The sequence below is a fragment of the Grammomys surdaster genome, unplaced genomic scaffold (assembly GCF_004785775.1).
Source record: "Grammomys surdaster isolate TR1022 unplaced genomic scaffold, NIH_TR_1.0 125476, whole genome shotgun sequence".
NCBI classification, from domain to species: domain Eukaryota; kingdom Metazoa; phylum Chordata; class Mammalia; order Rodentia; family Muridae; genus Grammomys; species Grammomys surdaster.
Window position 1 is genome coordinate 884,784 of NW_021620336.1, and position 13,378 is coordinate 898,161.

Consider the following 13,378-nt stretch of genomic DNA (forward strand, 5'->3'; position numbering starts at 1 on the left):
CGCGACACCCACTAAACCCTCTACCAGCGCCTGGCTCCCCAATCCCCCAGTGTTGGGGATTGGGGAGGGAGGCAGCACAGAAGGGAAATAATAACCCCTTTCTCTGCTGTTGCTAGGGTGAGAGAGAGATGGATGCAGACCTTTGGGAACGTTTTTTTTTTTCTTTTTGATCTTAGCCAGGTCCCACTCATGGAGCATGGGAAGTGGATGGCTCTCTCTTGAAAGGTGGCTCACACGCTCTCAATCGCTAAGGATGAAGTAAGGATGCGTAAAGTTCTTACGACCAGTTGTTCCAGACAACTATGGCCTCCGATCACTTCTCAGAGCCTCTCAGACTGCTGTCTCTCCCGCTCAGCAGGCAACAACTCAAAAGAAGCCTTGTTTGTAGACTTCACACTTGGCACAAGTGGAAAAACTGGCCATTTGATTTGCAAATAGAATCTATTTTTAAGTCGTGTAATGAGCATACAGAAGAATGAACCTTTCCTCAACTTTTAACAATACACATCTGCTGCCTTACCTGACATCTGTCCACACCAAGTACTTCTGGAGAATTGGTGACCAGAAAGATTAGTGTACATTGGGAAATAAAACTAGGTCCAAAAATCTCTATTAAAAAAAATATTTTTCCACTCTGTATCTGCCCAACTTAATATTGAGGCTGAGGCTTAATATCTCTGGCAGTTCTTTGCTATGCAGTCATGTGCAAAAATAAACTTACACGTATCCCCACTGTTAAATTTCTTACCTCTTTACCAATTTCTTAAATATTCTCTCATTATGCAGAAAATTATTTTATCTCCAAATGGACTACAAAATGATGGCCATTTTCCACCACAAATCTGTGGGAGATAGAACTTTCAAATACAGTGTTTCTGTTTGACAGTTTAATGTCATTTTGGCAACAAAAACAAAAGCAAATAAACTAAATGAGTCAATACAGAAAATAAAAGTATTTTACAATCTCTTTTAAACCCTCCTTTGGACTCTTCCATACTCTTGTTTTTTTTCCTCTCCTGCTTCCCCTTGCTTATAAATATTTCAATAACTATGACATTCATACATGTTTCATTCCATGTATAGGGCTGAGTGAGACAAGATCAAACAGAAACCCACTAAAGTAAGATAAATTTAAACTGAGGTTCAACACAAATGGAAAAGCAAGAGTCGGGCAATGTTCCTGACTTACAAACATAGAGTACTTACGATGACAGGCAGGCCATCCACAGCCTGCAGACCAAACTTGGCCCACACTTTTGTGTAAGTTCATGAACTAAAAATGGTTTTTCACTTTCAAACAGATGGGTCAGGGAGAACAATCTTTCACTGTTAGTCAAAGGCATACAGACCTTCAAGTTGGTCACTCGTTTACCTACGGCTGCTTTAAAGCTATACGGTAGTGTTCAGTAATAGCAATAAAGACAGAAGTCTACCACCAAACCTACATTTACCCTTCTCAGGAAAAGGCCATCATCCCCCTATGGTGTGATGCACTGTGGGGAGACTCCCTCCTCCTTCCTTAAGGAAGAAGGTTGACTGTCCACAAAAGCCAACAACAGAGAGACGACATGTTTGTGCTCAGAAGGAGGTGGGAACCTCCATATCTGCTACTGGGAAATGACAAGAAAAAGACAGCTAACTAACTGTCTGTGAAATATTACTATATGTCAGGTATTGTGATCAATGCTCTAAAGCGATATAGTCACAACAACAACAAAAAAATAACTGAGTGAAATTAAATTCAATAATATATTTTACTTAACCTCGTATGTTCAAAATACAATCATCGATCATATGCATTTAAAGTTATGAGTTTAATTCTTTTTGGTAGCAATATTCAAAATCCAGTGTGTACTTAGAGTCATGGCTCATCTCAAGCCTTACGAGCCCTATTCCCCATACTAAAAACTACTTGTGAGGTTGGGCATGGTGGCACATGTCTTTAATCACAATACTCAGGAGATTAAAATATGTAAATCTCTGTGAATTTGAGGCCAAACAGGGTCTACACAGCAAGCTCTAGGCCATCAAGGGCTGCACAGTGAGACTCTGTCTAAATAATAATAATAATAATAATAATAACTTTATAAAAGCACTGCACATAACTAATGGCTCCCACATTAGATGGTACAGCACCAAAAAGTATCTCATGTGGCCTCACAGCAGTGCCACTCAATCACGACTATTGCTGGGTGATTCAAGAGAGTTCAGTTTCAACGTGACTTTACACTCCCATTTTGAACCACTGTGCCGCCTGATAGGATGGCATGGACCCAAGGATCATTTCCCAAACAGTCATTACAACATAATCGTATAGAGTTTGACTCACAATAAATACTTAAAATACTGAATATAATGAATGGCTTCTCTATGTTCCTTAAGAGAGCTAACACATATTTCAACACAGTAATGCTAAACTAGTCTGTAGCTACCCATTCACAAACACAGCTCCCTACTTCTGCCTGCTACAAGGAAGCTATGGTGTATTCTTAGAAGACAGTCCTCTCTGTTTAGTCCAACTTCTTCACCACTCAGTCTGGCTTTTAGATTTTAATTCATGAATCATTTCCTCAAACTAAAAGTCCCACAGACCTTCCCACCAGTTACCCACTGCTATTCCCCCACTAGATCTTAGAGCTATTTCACCCAAGGCCTGGCAGGCAAACTAAGGCGGGATGGATGGGTAGGGACATACACCATGTGTTTCCTCTCATACACAGAATCTGAGTCACATACACACACATGAATGACATGAAAGAAAGGCGACAACCAGGAGGAGCGGGGATGAGAGGCGGGTGGGGGGACATGAGCAAGTACATGAGAGATGTTCATGAAAATGTCTTCATGAAATATGTCATTTTGCACAAGCAAGACACACTAATAATCTAAACAAAGTCAATTCCTAGAACTCTCCTATGAAAAGAGCAAAAAACGAGCGCAAGACTGGGACTCACTCCCCCGCCCCCAAGCTCTGTCATCTGTCACTACACTTTTATATGATTGTTATCTTGATCCTGACCAAAATAGGATGAGTCAAAAATGATGATTCAGAATGCCACCTCATACACCAACAAGCATGGTGGGAATAAACTCATCCCATCCCCTTATGCCTCTACAGAGGCACACTGCCACCACAAACAGACACACGCGCACACACACACACACATATGCACATCCCAGCCCTCTCATTGCAATTTCTCACAGTCCAGCAGCAGCCCATCTTAGGACACTGCCAGGGAAGAGCTCAGCACGTTTTCCTTTTTGACATTCCTCTCCTTGGCCCCACTTCCTAGAAGAAGGTAGCCAGCTCTACACGAGTTAGAGGAAGGTGGTGACTCTGGCAAAGCCCTCCTAAAATTAGTACTGTAATCTTTTGCTTCTTTCGGGAAATATTTCTTGCCTTACTTTTCAATTTTCTCTTTCATCAAATGAAAAAGCGGTGCCCAGGGTGGGAATCTCAGCACTCAGAAAAAGAGGCAGGAGAATCACAAGTTTGAGGTCAGCCTGGGCTACTTAGAGAGACTGTCAGAAAGAACTAAAATAAACTTCCTGACTTGGACTGTCTTCTCTTGCTCCTGGCTTTCTGGGATGTCACACTTTCCTCCACCCACCCATGCCACTCTGCCTATGCCTTCCATTCCTCCACACACACTTCGGCCATCTCGGGCATGTTCTTTCAAGTTGTATCTCTCTTGCAGCTCAGATATTCTTGGGATCTTATGTTCTATTAGGGGTTTTTTTTTGTTTGTTTTTATGTTTTGTTTTATTTTGGGGTTTTTTTTGGTGGTGTTTGTTTGTTTGTTTGTTTTTGAGACAGAGTTTCTCTGTGTACCCCTGGCTGTCCTGGAACTCACTCTGTAGACCAGGCTGGCCTCCAACTCAGAAATCCGCCTGCCTCTGCCTCCCAAGCGCTAGGATTAAAGGTGTGTGCCACCACTGCCCGGCTCTATTAGTCTTTATAAAAAAACAAAAAACCATGCCTTAAATTCTTTCCCCAGATACAATTTTTAAAACATTTATCAGATGCTTCCACCTGGCTGCCTCCCCAGACTCACTCACTCACTCTCAGAGAAGACTGAAGCAAGTTCTCAGAAACCACATTCAGAAACTGCAACCTGCCCCTCACGGCTGCTCCGACTGCCACTCCGGCAAGTCAGCTCAGTCCTCCAGCACAGCCTTCCTTCCCATCTCTAAAGTGCAAAATAATGGTTCCCAGCGAACCCCGACTGTGTCACAGCCAAGGAGGGGGCTACGAATGGGCGTCTGTAGCTGTCTAAAGGGAGAAGGTAAGCGCCACGGCACAGAGTAAGAGAGAAGTGCTGTTTGCAAACTGTGATGAATTTCATCTGCACTCATGAGAAGGAAACATACCTCCCATTCTGGATGCACTCAGTTCTAGTGTGAGACTAGAAAACCAGCCCAATCTTTCAAACTACGTATTTTATTTAAAGTAATAGATACACTAAAATTGCATCTATTCATGGACTACAATGCAAAGTTTTAATGCATGCATATAGTGTCCATTTTAAATCATGGATCAAATATTTATCAACCATGGTTTAAAACCTTCAAAATCATCTTGTAGCTTTTTTTACATTTTTAAGTTATGTCTCTCTCTCTCTCTCTCTCTCTCTCTCTCTCTCTCTCTCTCTCTCTCTCTCTCTCTGTGTGTGTGTGTGTGTGTGTGTGTGTGTGTGTGTGTGTGTGTGTACACATGTGTCATTGAACCTATATGAAGATCAGAGGACAACTCTCTCTTTGTCACATCTGGATGAGTCCCAGGGACAGAACTAAGAATTTCAGGCTTGGTCACAAGCATCTGACTGGCACCTCTTCTAGCTTTTGAAGTGCAGTATATCATGCTACATTTAGTCCCTCCACTAACAAACAGCACCCCAGAGCTGCTTCCTCCTCTCATGTATCGTGTGCCACCCAAGCCACCTCTCTGTGCTCTTTTGGGGAGGGTAGAATTCAGTTTCTGTCTGTTTAGTTGGTTTTTGAAAGTGTTTTGTTTTGTTTTTTGTTTTTTGTTTTTTTGTTTTTTGTTTTTTGTTTTTTGAGATAGAGAGTTTGTGTGTAGCCCTGGCTGTCCTAAAATTCACTCTGTAGATCAGGCTGACCTCAAATCCAGAGATCCACCTGCTTCTGCCTCTGGAGTGCTGGGCTCAAAGGTGTGCGCCACCACTGCCCAGCAAATTTGATTTCTTGAAACAAAGTAACCCATTGAAACTCTTGACACTGTAACCCATAATGGCCTCAAACTCATGGCAATCCTCCTGCCTCAAGCCTCCTAAGTTCTGAGATTGCAGTATACACTCACTCAGCTCTGCACTTTTAATTCCAAGTGTTATTCTTCTGGATCCTCCAATATTATCCCTCCTCCTACTCCTATCCTTCATTCATCCCTGGTACGTTAGATTAAAGAAAAGAAACGCCTTTGGGAACATGAAAGGTTTAGCATTACAAAACCAACCTAATAAAATATAAAGGCCCAACAGTAACCCAGCCCAAATTCTTCCAGGATCTGCTTTTCTATTTCCACCACAGCCCTTCACTGAGTCATGAGGACAGTGACTCACTCAGCGTTAGATGAGTAACGCATGTTTAACTTGAAGTTTAAAAAATTAGCGTGTTTACCCTCCACCTCGTTCAATTCCTGATTCACAACCAAACCCCAGAACATGCTATTTCTCTGCTAAAAGTTAACACCAATACTTAAGGTTGGGAGATACTTGAAAAGCAAGCACAGAGATCCAGGAGGGGCCTTCTCTCAGAGTCTGTGAGTCATCGAGCTTGCCAGGGCTTGCCTCTCACTCACCAGATTTCCAAAGCTTGGTCAAGTAGAATTTGAGAGACACTAGCAGGTCAGTGTTCTGTGATGATGGTAACACAGACTTAGGTACTTGGACCTTAGCCGAGTCCAAAGGGCGGCCGTGAATCTACACTTTATAAATGCAGTTCTCACACTGAGAAACACGGGGATAGAACTTAGACCTTTGCTATTCTCTGACCAGTTCTCTCACCTCTTCTCAGCAGGAGTCCATCAGGAGCGACTCTACCTCATCTAATACAGGACACTGCCTGCACAGGACTCAGGTGGTTTTAAGCTTCTCTAGCCTTTTATTTTTCTTCTGTATGAGAAGAATCAACATTTGTAAGTATACTTTAGGTCTTAGACATAGCTTATGCACATGTCGTGAGAGTTTTCTAGAGGACAGAGAGAAGAGCATTGCACTATTTGGAGAAGTAGGATCCATTTCCAGCTTTGCCAGAATTAAGCAATTTGAATTTAGGCAGGGCCCCAGACACCAGGTCTCTCCTCAGCCACAAATTAGGTCACTGAATTGACTTAACTCTGATGTCCTCTTCCAAGTCCAAAACTCTACAGTGATCATAACTAAGTTCAGAGAACTTACAATTCTTTTGTTATTGTTGTTATTGTCCGTTTTGTTTCATTTGGGGACAGAGTCTTGTTATGTAGCCCAGGCTGGCCTCAAACTCCATCTTTCTGTTTCAGCCTTTTAAGTGCTGAGATTACAGGTGTGTATTACCTGGCCTAACTCAATTTGCAACTCTTTAGGTCCACATGAGTTCTTGTAAAATGCAAGTCTAATCTACTGCAAGCAAATCTGAAGATGATTTAGAGCAGTGGCTCACAACCTGTGAGTCTCAACCCCTTTGAGGGTCAAAGGACCCTTTAACATGGGTCGCCTAAGACTATCAGGAAACACCAATATTTAGATTATGATTAATAACAGTAGCAAAAATACAGTTATGAAGTAGCAAGGAGAATAATTTTATGGTTGGGGGTCACCACAACATGAGGAACTGTACTAAAAGGTCAAAGCATCAGGACAGTTGAGAACCACTGCTCTAGAGAAAGATAAGTACAGTATACCTCCAGTCTCTGCAACCCAGACAGAACTACTCACTACCTGACTTATTTGTCAGGGAAACTGGATGTTTCCTCTTATTTCTGAATGCCTATTTCGTCCATTTGTAGAAGTTAAACAGTGTCCTCAGCATTAGAAACAAACAGCTATTTAGCTTAACGTGCTAAATGCCCTCTCATTGCCTCTTAATGGCACACATGCCTTCTTTATCATTTCAGCTTCAGGGTCATCTCGGTAGGAGATGAGTTATTGGTACTGTCCTCTAATAACAGTAGCTAATACTTTCTCAAACAGTTCCTGCTAAGTGCTTTAAATATTTCTTAGCCTGGCCGTGGGGGTCCGTGTCTTTAATCCCAGCACTCGGAAGGCAGAGGTAGGCAGATATCTTAGTTTGAGGTTAGCCTAGTCTACAGAGAAAGTTCCGGGACAGTAAGAGCTACACAGAGAAACTCTGTCTCAGATAGATAGATAGATAGATAGATAGATAGATAGATAGATAGATAGATAGATTCTTCCTTCATTTAATCCAATAAGTATATAATCAATCACCTAAAGTCAGAAGTCATTATCAGATAATGAAACTAAAGCCTACAGTAGTATTCATGTCCCACAGCCAAAGAAACATTAAATGGAATGGCCAGCACCTGATGTGGTCCTCCACCCCCAGCATCCACCCCTACAATCTATCCCACATAATGGCAAAGATGTATGAATGAAGAGCCTACATCATTTAGAAGCAATTCCCATGTAACTACAGGCTTAGACTAAGTTCTTCATGCCGAATTGCCTGTACGAACCTGCCCTGGGATCCTCCTACACAAAACACTAATTAGTGTACTTTCACAAAATCTGTGGAACAGATCTTGATCTACACAGATGAAAGTTATATTTGACAGCATTGTCTCCACCAAAGGTACCATCCTCACAGAGCTGGGTGATTTTTTTTTTCATTTTTCAGCTAATACCTCAAATACTGAAAATTCCCCTTCCTTACAATGATGGAAAATAAAAAATCTTCCATACTCAGAAAGGGAAAACGATTAGAGGAGACATTTTTAATTTTTAAAAAAGTATTTTTATTTTATATGTGTGTGCCTGAGTCTGTGTATGTGCACTGCATGCATGCACATGCCCACAGAGTCCAGAAGAGGGTACAGGATGCCCTGGAACTAGAAGTAGAGATGGTTCTGAGCTGCCCAGGGTGAGTGGTGCTGGGAACAGAACTCAGGTTTTCTGCAATGGCAGCAAGCGCTCCTGACTGCTGAGCCATTCTCCAGTCCCAGGGCTTTCCTTCTTAAAAAATAAAATCAACAGATTCTACTCACTCTCCAAGAGGTAAGCACACACACACAAACACACATAGAAATTAAATTAAAATAAGGCCCACCAAAAAATTTTTTAAATTAAGCAAACTGTGTAATCTGAATGCTAATAATAGTAGCGATAGTATTTCTAATGCAAATTAAGCTAGAAACACATTCTTACGCTGTGGCACACAAGCCTGGCCCAGGGAGTTTTCTAATCATTCAAAAGCATCCCTCTTCTTATCTCTGCTAGATGATAACTCTCTATTAAAGCCAATCTTTTCGAGAGGGAATTGATGAACTAATCAGAGTGAAAATGAACTTGTTTGAACTTATGGGATGGGAAAATATAAAACACAAATTCCATAAAGATTCAGGCTCTGCAGAAGTCTCATTCGTCAGCATACTGTCAGTACTGCAGAAGTCAGATAAAGCAAAGGATGTGAGGAGAAGTCAGGAATGCCTTCATCCTCAAGCCCTAACATTACAGGAAGCATCTGCTCAGAGAACAATTAACAGCCTCCGACTGTACAGTAAGACTCTCCTTTCAAAGTGGGAGAGCGCTTCTAGCAATGTGAGTTTCAGTGGCCTGATACGTCAACAGAATCAAGAGACTCCCAGTGGGAACAGCAGTATTTTCCCACTTTCCTTTTTAGAGATCCATTCCAATCCAGGCCAGGTCTTCCAATATAACCTTGAACATATAGGGGAGTATGCCTCCAAAGTTAACGACAAAAATCTAACAATATTAAAACCAAGCCATAATAATATGCAACCCTAACACAGTTGCTATTTATTATAGAGGAAAATGATAAAGAAATGTGTGGGAAGGAGCAGAATTCTAAAATAAGAGTGTGGACTTAGAGAGATGGCTCAGCAGTTAAGAGAACTAGCTTCCAGAGGACCTTGGTTCAATTCCCAGCAACCACAGGATCAATCACACCAGTCTTCAACACCAGTTCTAAGGGATCTGACGCCCTCTTCTGGTCCCCTTAGGCACTGCTCATATATGGCATGCATATAAACATGCAGGCAAATATTTATGTCCGTAAAATAAAATAAAATATAAATAAATCTAAAAAGCAAAATACGAATGTGTAACTGTCCAAGCAAAGCCCAACTATTTGTCAAAATCATTCATGTTCTTCTGAACCTGTACATTCCAGGAAAACTGCCGTCAAAATCATAAATTCTGGTTGAATAAATAACAGAATTGAAATTGCTTACGTATTATTTGACACTCACTCCAGTGTTTCTTTAGCTACTACCACAAACAAGGGCTTGCTCATTTTCAGAAATGAAAGTCCAACAATTCAAGGTAAGGTCTGTCCCCATGTATGAAAGGATATGCCTTCTGTATCTGCTTCTTTATGGCTAGTGCTACGAATGTCAGCAGCTATTGCATAACAGATGCCTAGTAGGACTACATCCTAGAAGATTTTAACTTGATAACTGCACAAGATGGATATTTACATTACTTCCATTGTGCTGATGAGGAATCTGATGCCCAGAACAGTTAGGGGACTCCCTTAGAATCACAATAGTTCTAGAAGTCAAAGTCATCGGCAAGTTCCAGGTCTATGTGAGATCCTATCTCAAAAATAAGGTGGATAGCTTCTAAGCAAATTACTCATGGCTTGTCTTCTGGCCTGCACACATTCATGTGTACATGTGCATACACACACACACACACACACACACAAAACAGCCCTGACATTAAGAATCAATCTATTTCCTCCCCAGGGAAGTAATCCCTCTCCCTGACTTTGCCCCCATAGTGAAAAACAGACAGCCAGAGCACACATAACCCTTGTCCAGATTCCCAGTTTAAATTTCCCTACCCAGCCATCAACTTCCTGTAGAGAAAGATGTCACAGATATACATAAACTTCTATCTCACTTGATATCTTTCTTTTTTTTTCTATGCTGGTAAAGAACAAATTTTTATATAAGGAATTACTGTGAAATCCCATCCATCCTGCAATATGTGCTCTTACATAATTTAAAAATAAATAAATAAACAAATGAACAAATAGCTCAACAGTAGAGAAATTTACACCTCAGTTTCTGGTATAAACACACGTTTAGTTATAGTTGATTTGGGGGAGGGGGCTTTTATTGACAATGCTTAACAAGTTGCACATATTGGATATATAAGTGCTCTTGTAATCAGGAAAAAAGCAGAATATATATCCATTTTAGTGGAAAAAAGATATTTTATGTATCAATAATCCCTAGGTTTAATTTCCCTTAATGAAAGAAAGAAAGAAAGAAAGAAAGAAAGAAAGAAAGAAAGAAAGGAAGGAAGGAAGGAAGGAAGAAAGAAAAAGATACTACTGGGCCAGATTAGAACTCAAGCTTGAAACAAAAGATGCTGGTTCTATAATTGGCTGACACTTCTTCACATGGCTCCCTTCCTCCTCCCACACTCACATCACTTCTGAGCTATTGGAGTTTGTTTGTTTGTTTGTTTGCTTGTTTGTGGTTTGTTATTGTTCTATAAAACTGAATTGTGTCACTTCTTTCCTTCCCACGGACTTACTTAATAAAATCCACTGCACACAATAACCATGTTCTGTGAGGCATGCATCTATCTCTGCTCATTCTCTGGGCAAACACTCGCCTGCATTTCCCAGCCTCCTTGCCATCCGTATATGAGCAATGGCGGGAAGCAGTGTTTCCAGGCCAGGCCCACAATGTTCTTCCCCAGCAATCTTATGTAATGCAGCCACACATGGAAGGAACCTGGCTTTTTGTCTACTTGGTGGAACACGCAGGGACAATTTCAGACTTCACAGGTGTTGGAATCAAACAGGCCCTGTGGAAGTCACGGCAAATTTACAAAGGGGCCCTGTGGAAATCACTGCAGACTTGTTTGTGTGCCTCTGTTGTATTGCCTAGCCCATGGTTCAATTACCATACTCCAAGTATGGCCGTTAGACAGTGCAACTTATCTTACCTCTTGCGAAGATTCCTTCTGCTTCCAGCACGGCCTTCAACTTGTTGGAAGATATCTTGATCACCTGAGCCTTTACAAGGACCTGTGGGGGGCTATTTTGCAGGAGCTCCACCCCAATAGTCATATTTGCTCCGGGTCTGATGATCCCTGGGGCTGTCACCAGAAAGCGGGACCTAATAAGTTGCCAACAAAAGAAAAGCAAAGTCTCTTATTTGCACACACACCCCACTGTCCTCACTCTCTGAAAGAGGGGGGATCTCTGCACTGCCCCACTACAGTAGTTACAGTGAACATAGTGCCTCTGCTGTTTAGTAAGGCCATAGAATGCTACAGAAGCCATAATTCCTCAAACAGTTCAAATGCACGGGGTCAAAAGGGAAAATAAGGCATGCAGAAGTCACTGCAAAATTCAAGTCTCCAAGCCTCATTAGAGATGACATCATCTCCACACTAGTTTCTTAGGAAGCACGCTCGTGTGTACACACACCCCTAGATTTATATATGATTCAGCCTGCTCAAATCTTCCTATTTAACTATACACACAAGGGAGGGGGGGGGATCATCTAACTGATCCCATTAATTGAAATTACCACCCGAAAATAAATACCAGCAATTAAACCTCCAGGTTAGGAAGCATGAAAGTCTCCCAAGGAGGCCAGATGTGGTAAGGTAATGTGCGCTTAGCCACCTACCACTCAAAACTGAAGTAGGACTGCCCAGGGACACTCAGCCTGAGCTACAAATGAACACACACACACACACACAAATAATACCTCTTTGCTAAATTAAAAAAAAAAAAAAACACTTAATGGGCCACTTCATACAGTCTAATTTTTGTTAATCTTCCTACAGTCTCTGATATAGCATTCTCAACATACTCCAGTCACCTCAGTCATACTGACAGTGTCCCAGTAGAAATATCCAGTTTAGAAAGAAAAAAAAAAAAAGTCTCCCTAAAAAGAGGTATATTATTGAGGAGCAACAAGTTGCGAGGCAAAAGGCAGAGCAGCGTGTACTACAGCTAGAACGACGTTCTTTGGAAAGTTGTCGCAGCAAAAGGACCCAAAAGAAAGCCCCCTGGTGAGCCCGGCACGCCGCGCACTCCCTGCACGGGCTCCCTCCAGCCCGCGCTCCTACCCGGGGTCGGCCAGCGCGACCGCGCACACGCAGAGAAGGTGGGCAGCGCTCAGGAGCCTCCGACTGCGCATCTCGGCGTCTGCCGTGGGGTCTGCAGCCCGCCAAGTGCGCGCCCTGCGGGGTGTGGCTGGCCACCTCCTGCCCTGGCCTGTCCCGCTTCACACCAGGGTTTAGCAATCTGAAATGGGCGCGCCTAAAAGCAGAGGGATCTAAATTGAGACTTGATGGCTCCACCCATCCCGCTGCATCACAATGGCGCTTCTGGCTTCTCCCTGGCTAACGTCGCGCGTCCCGTGGCTGAGAAAAGCAGTCTCTGCACGCGGTGGCCACAACCTGGCCCCACCTTTCCTGTTCCTGGGGGTGAACAGAGGGCGCCCACTTCCTTGGCCACCGGGAACCTGGGGTTTGTTTACTCTAGCGCTCTACCAGCGATGCCTGAAGTGAATAAACAGGCCCATCCTTGTGAGCGGCAATCCATGGCAGCTATGTGAAGTGGAAAAAAATCAATCATTGTCCTCCAGACGTTGAGTCAGAAGTTTAGGAAAATGGCAAGCGTTCGCGTGCCTGTACACACACACAAACACACATGCACACGCGTGCACACACACACACACACCGGTGGGTATATATTGGTAGTATATATATGAAAACGGGGGAGGGGAAACTTTTCTTAAGATAAAATTTGATGTATACTTAACTCCCTAAGAAAATGTTATGGTTTCTCTAATTTAAAAAAGGGTCTTACCCTTGAATGTGACCCCAGCACTTAGTTTTTATTTAAAGAGAGGGAGGAGGGAGGAGAGGGAGGGGAGGGGAGAGAGGGAGAGAAAGGAAAAGGGAATATAGTATGTGTGGGGAGGTGAATTCTGGCACAAGTAAAAAGTTAAGTGATGCCACTTGAAACTCAAAAGCAACTGCTTGGGAAAATGACTGTATCCTTGTAATTATCGATAAACACATTTTCTGCAGAAAGTGCTCGTTAGAATCCTGAGTTTTTAACAATTTGTCAGAACATAGTTAGGGTCCTGAGAGAAGTGTGGAGCTGGGAATGAAGGTGGCCAGCGTTTGTTGGTGCCCAGTACTTA

At 42.5% G+C, this 13,378-nt stretch overlaps 1 protein-coding gene across 1 annotated transcript in view; it reads right to left on the reverse strand.

Moving 5' to 3' along the window:
• Cd109 (CD109 molecule) overlaps window positions 1-12,549 on the reverse strand; it is a 98,752-nt gene extending 86,203 nt beyond the window's left edge. The window contains exons 1-2 of the mRNA XM_028786343.1: window positions 12,294-12,549; window positions 11,157-11,329 (exon numbers count right to left, since the gene is read on the reverse strand). Coding sequence (XP_028642176.1) covers window positions 11,157-11,329; window positions 12,294-12,364 — 244 coding nt within the window. The 5' untranslated portion in view covers window positions 12,365-12,549. The remainder of the gene's footprint in view (window positions 1-11,156; window positions 11,330-12,293) is intronic.
• Window positions 12,550-13,378: the final 829 nt, after the last annotated feature.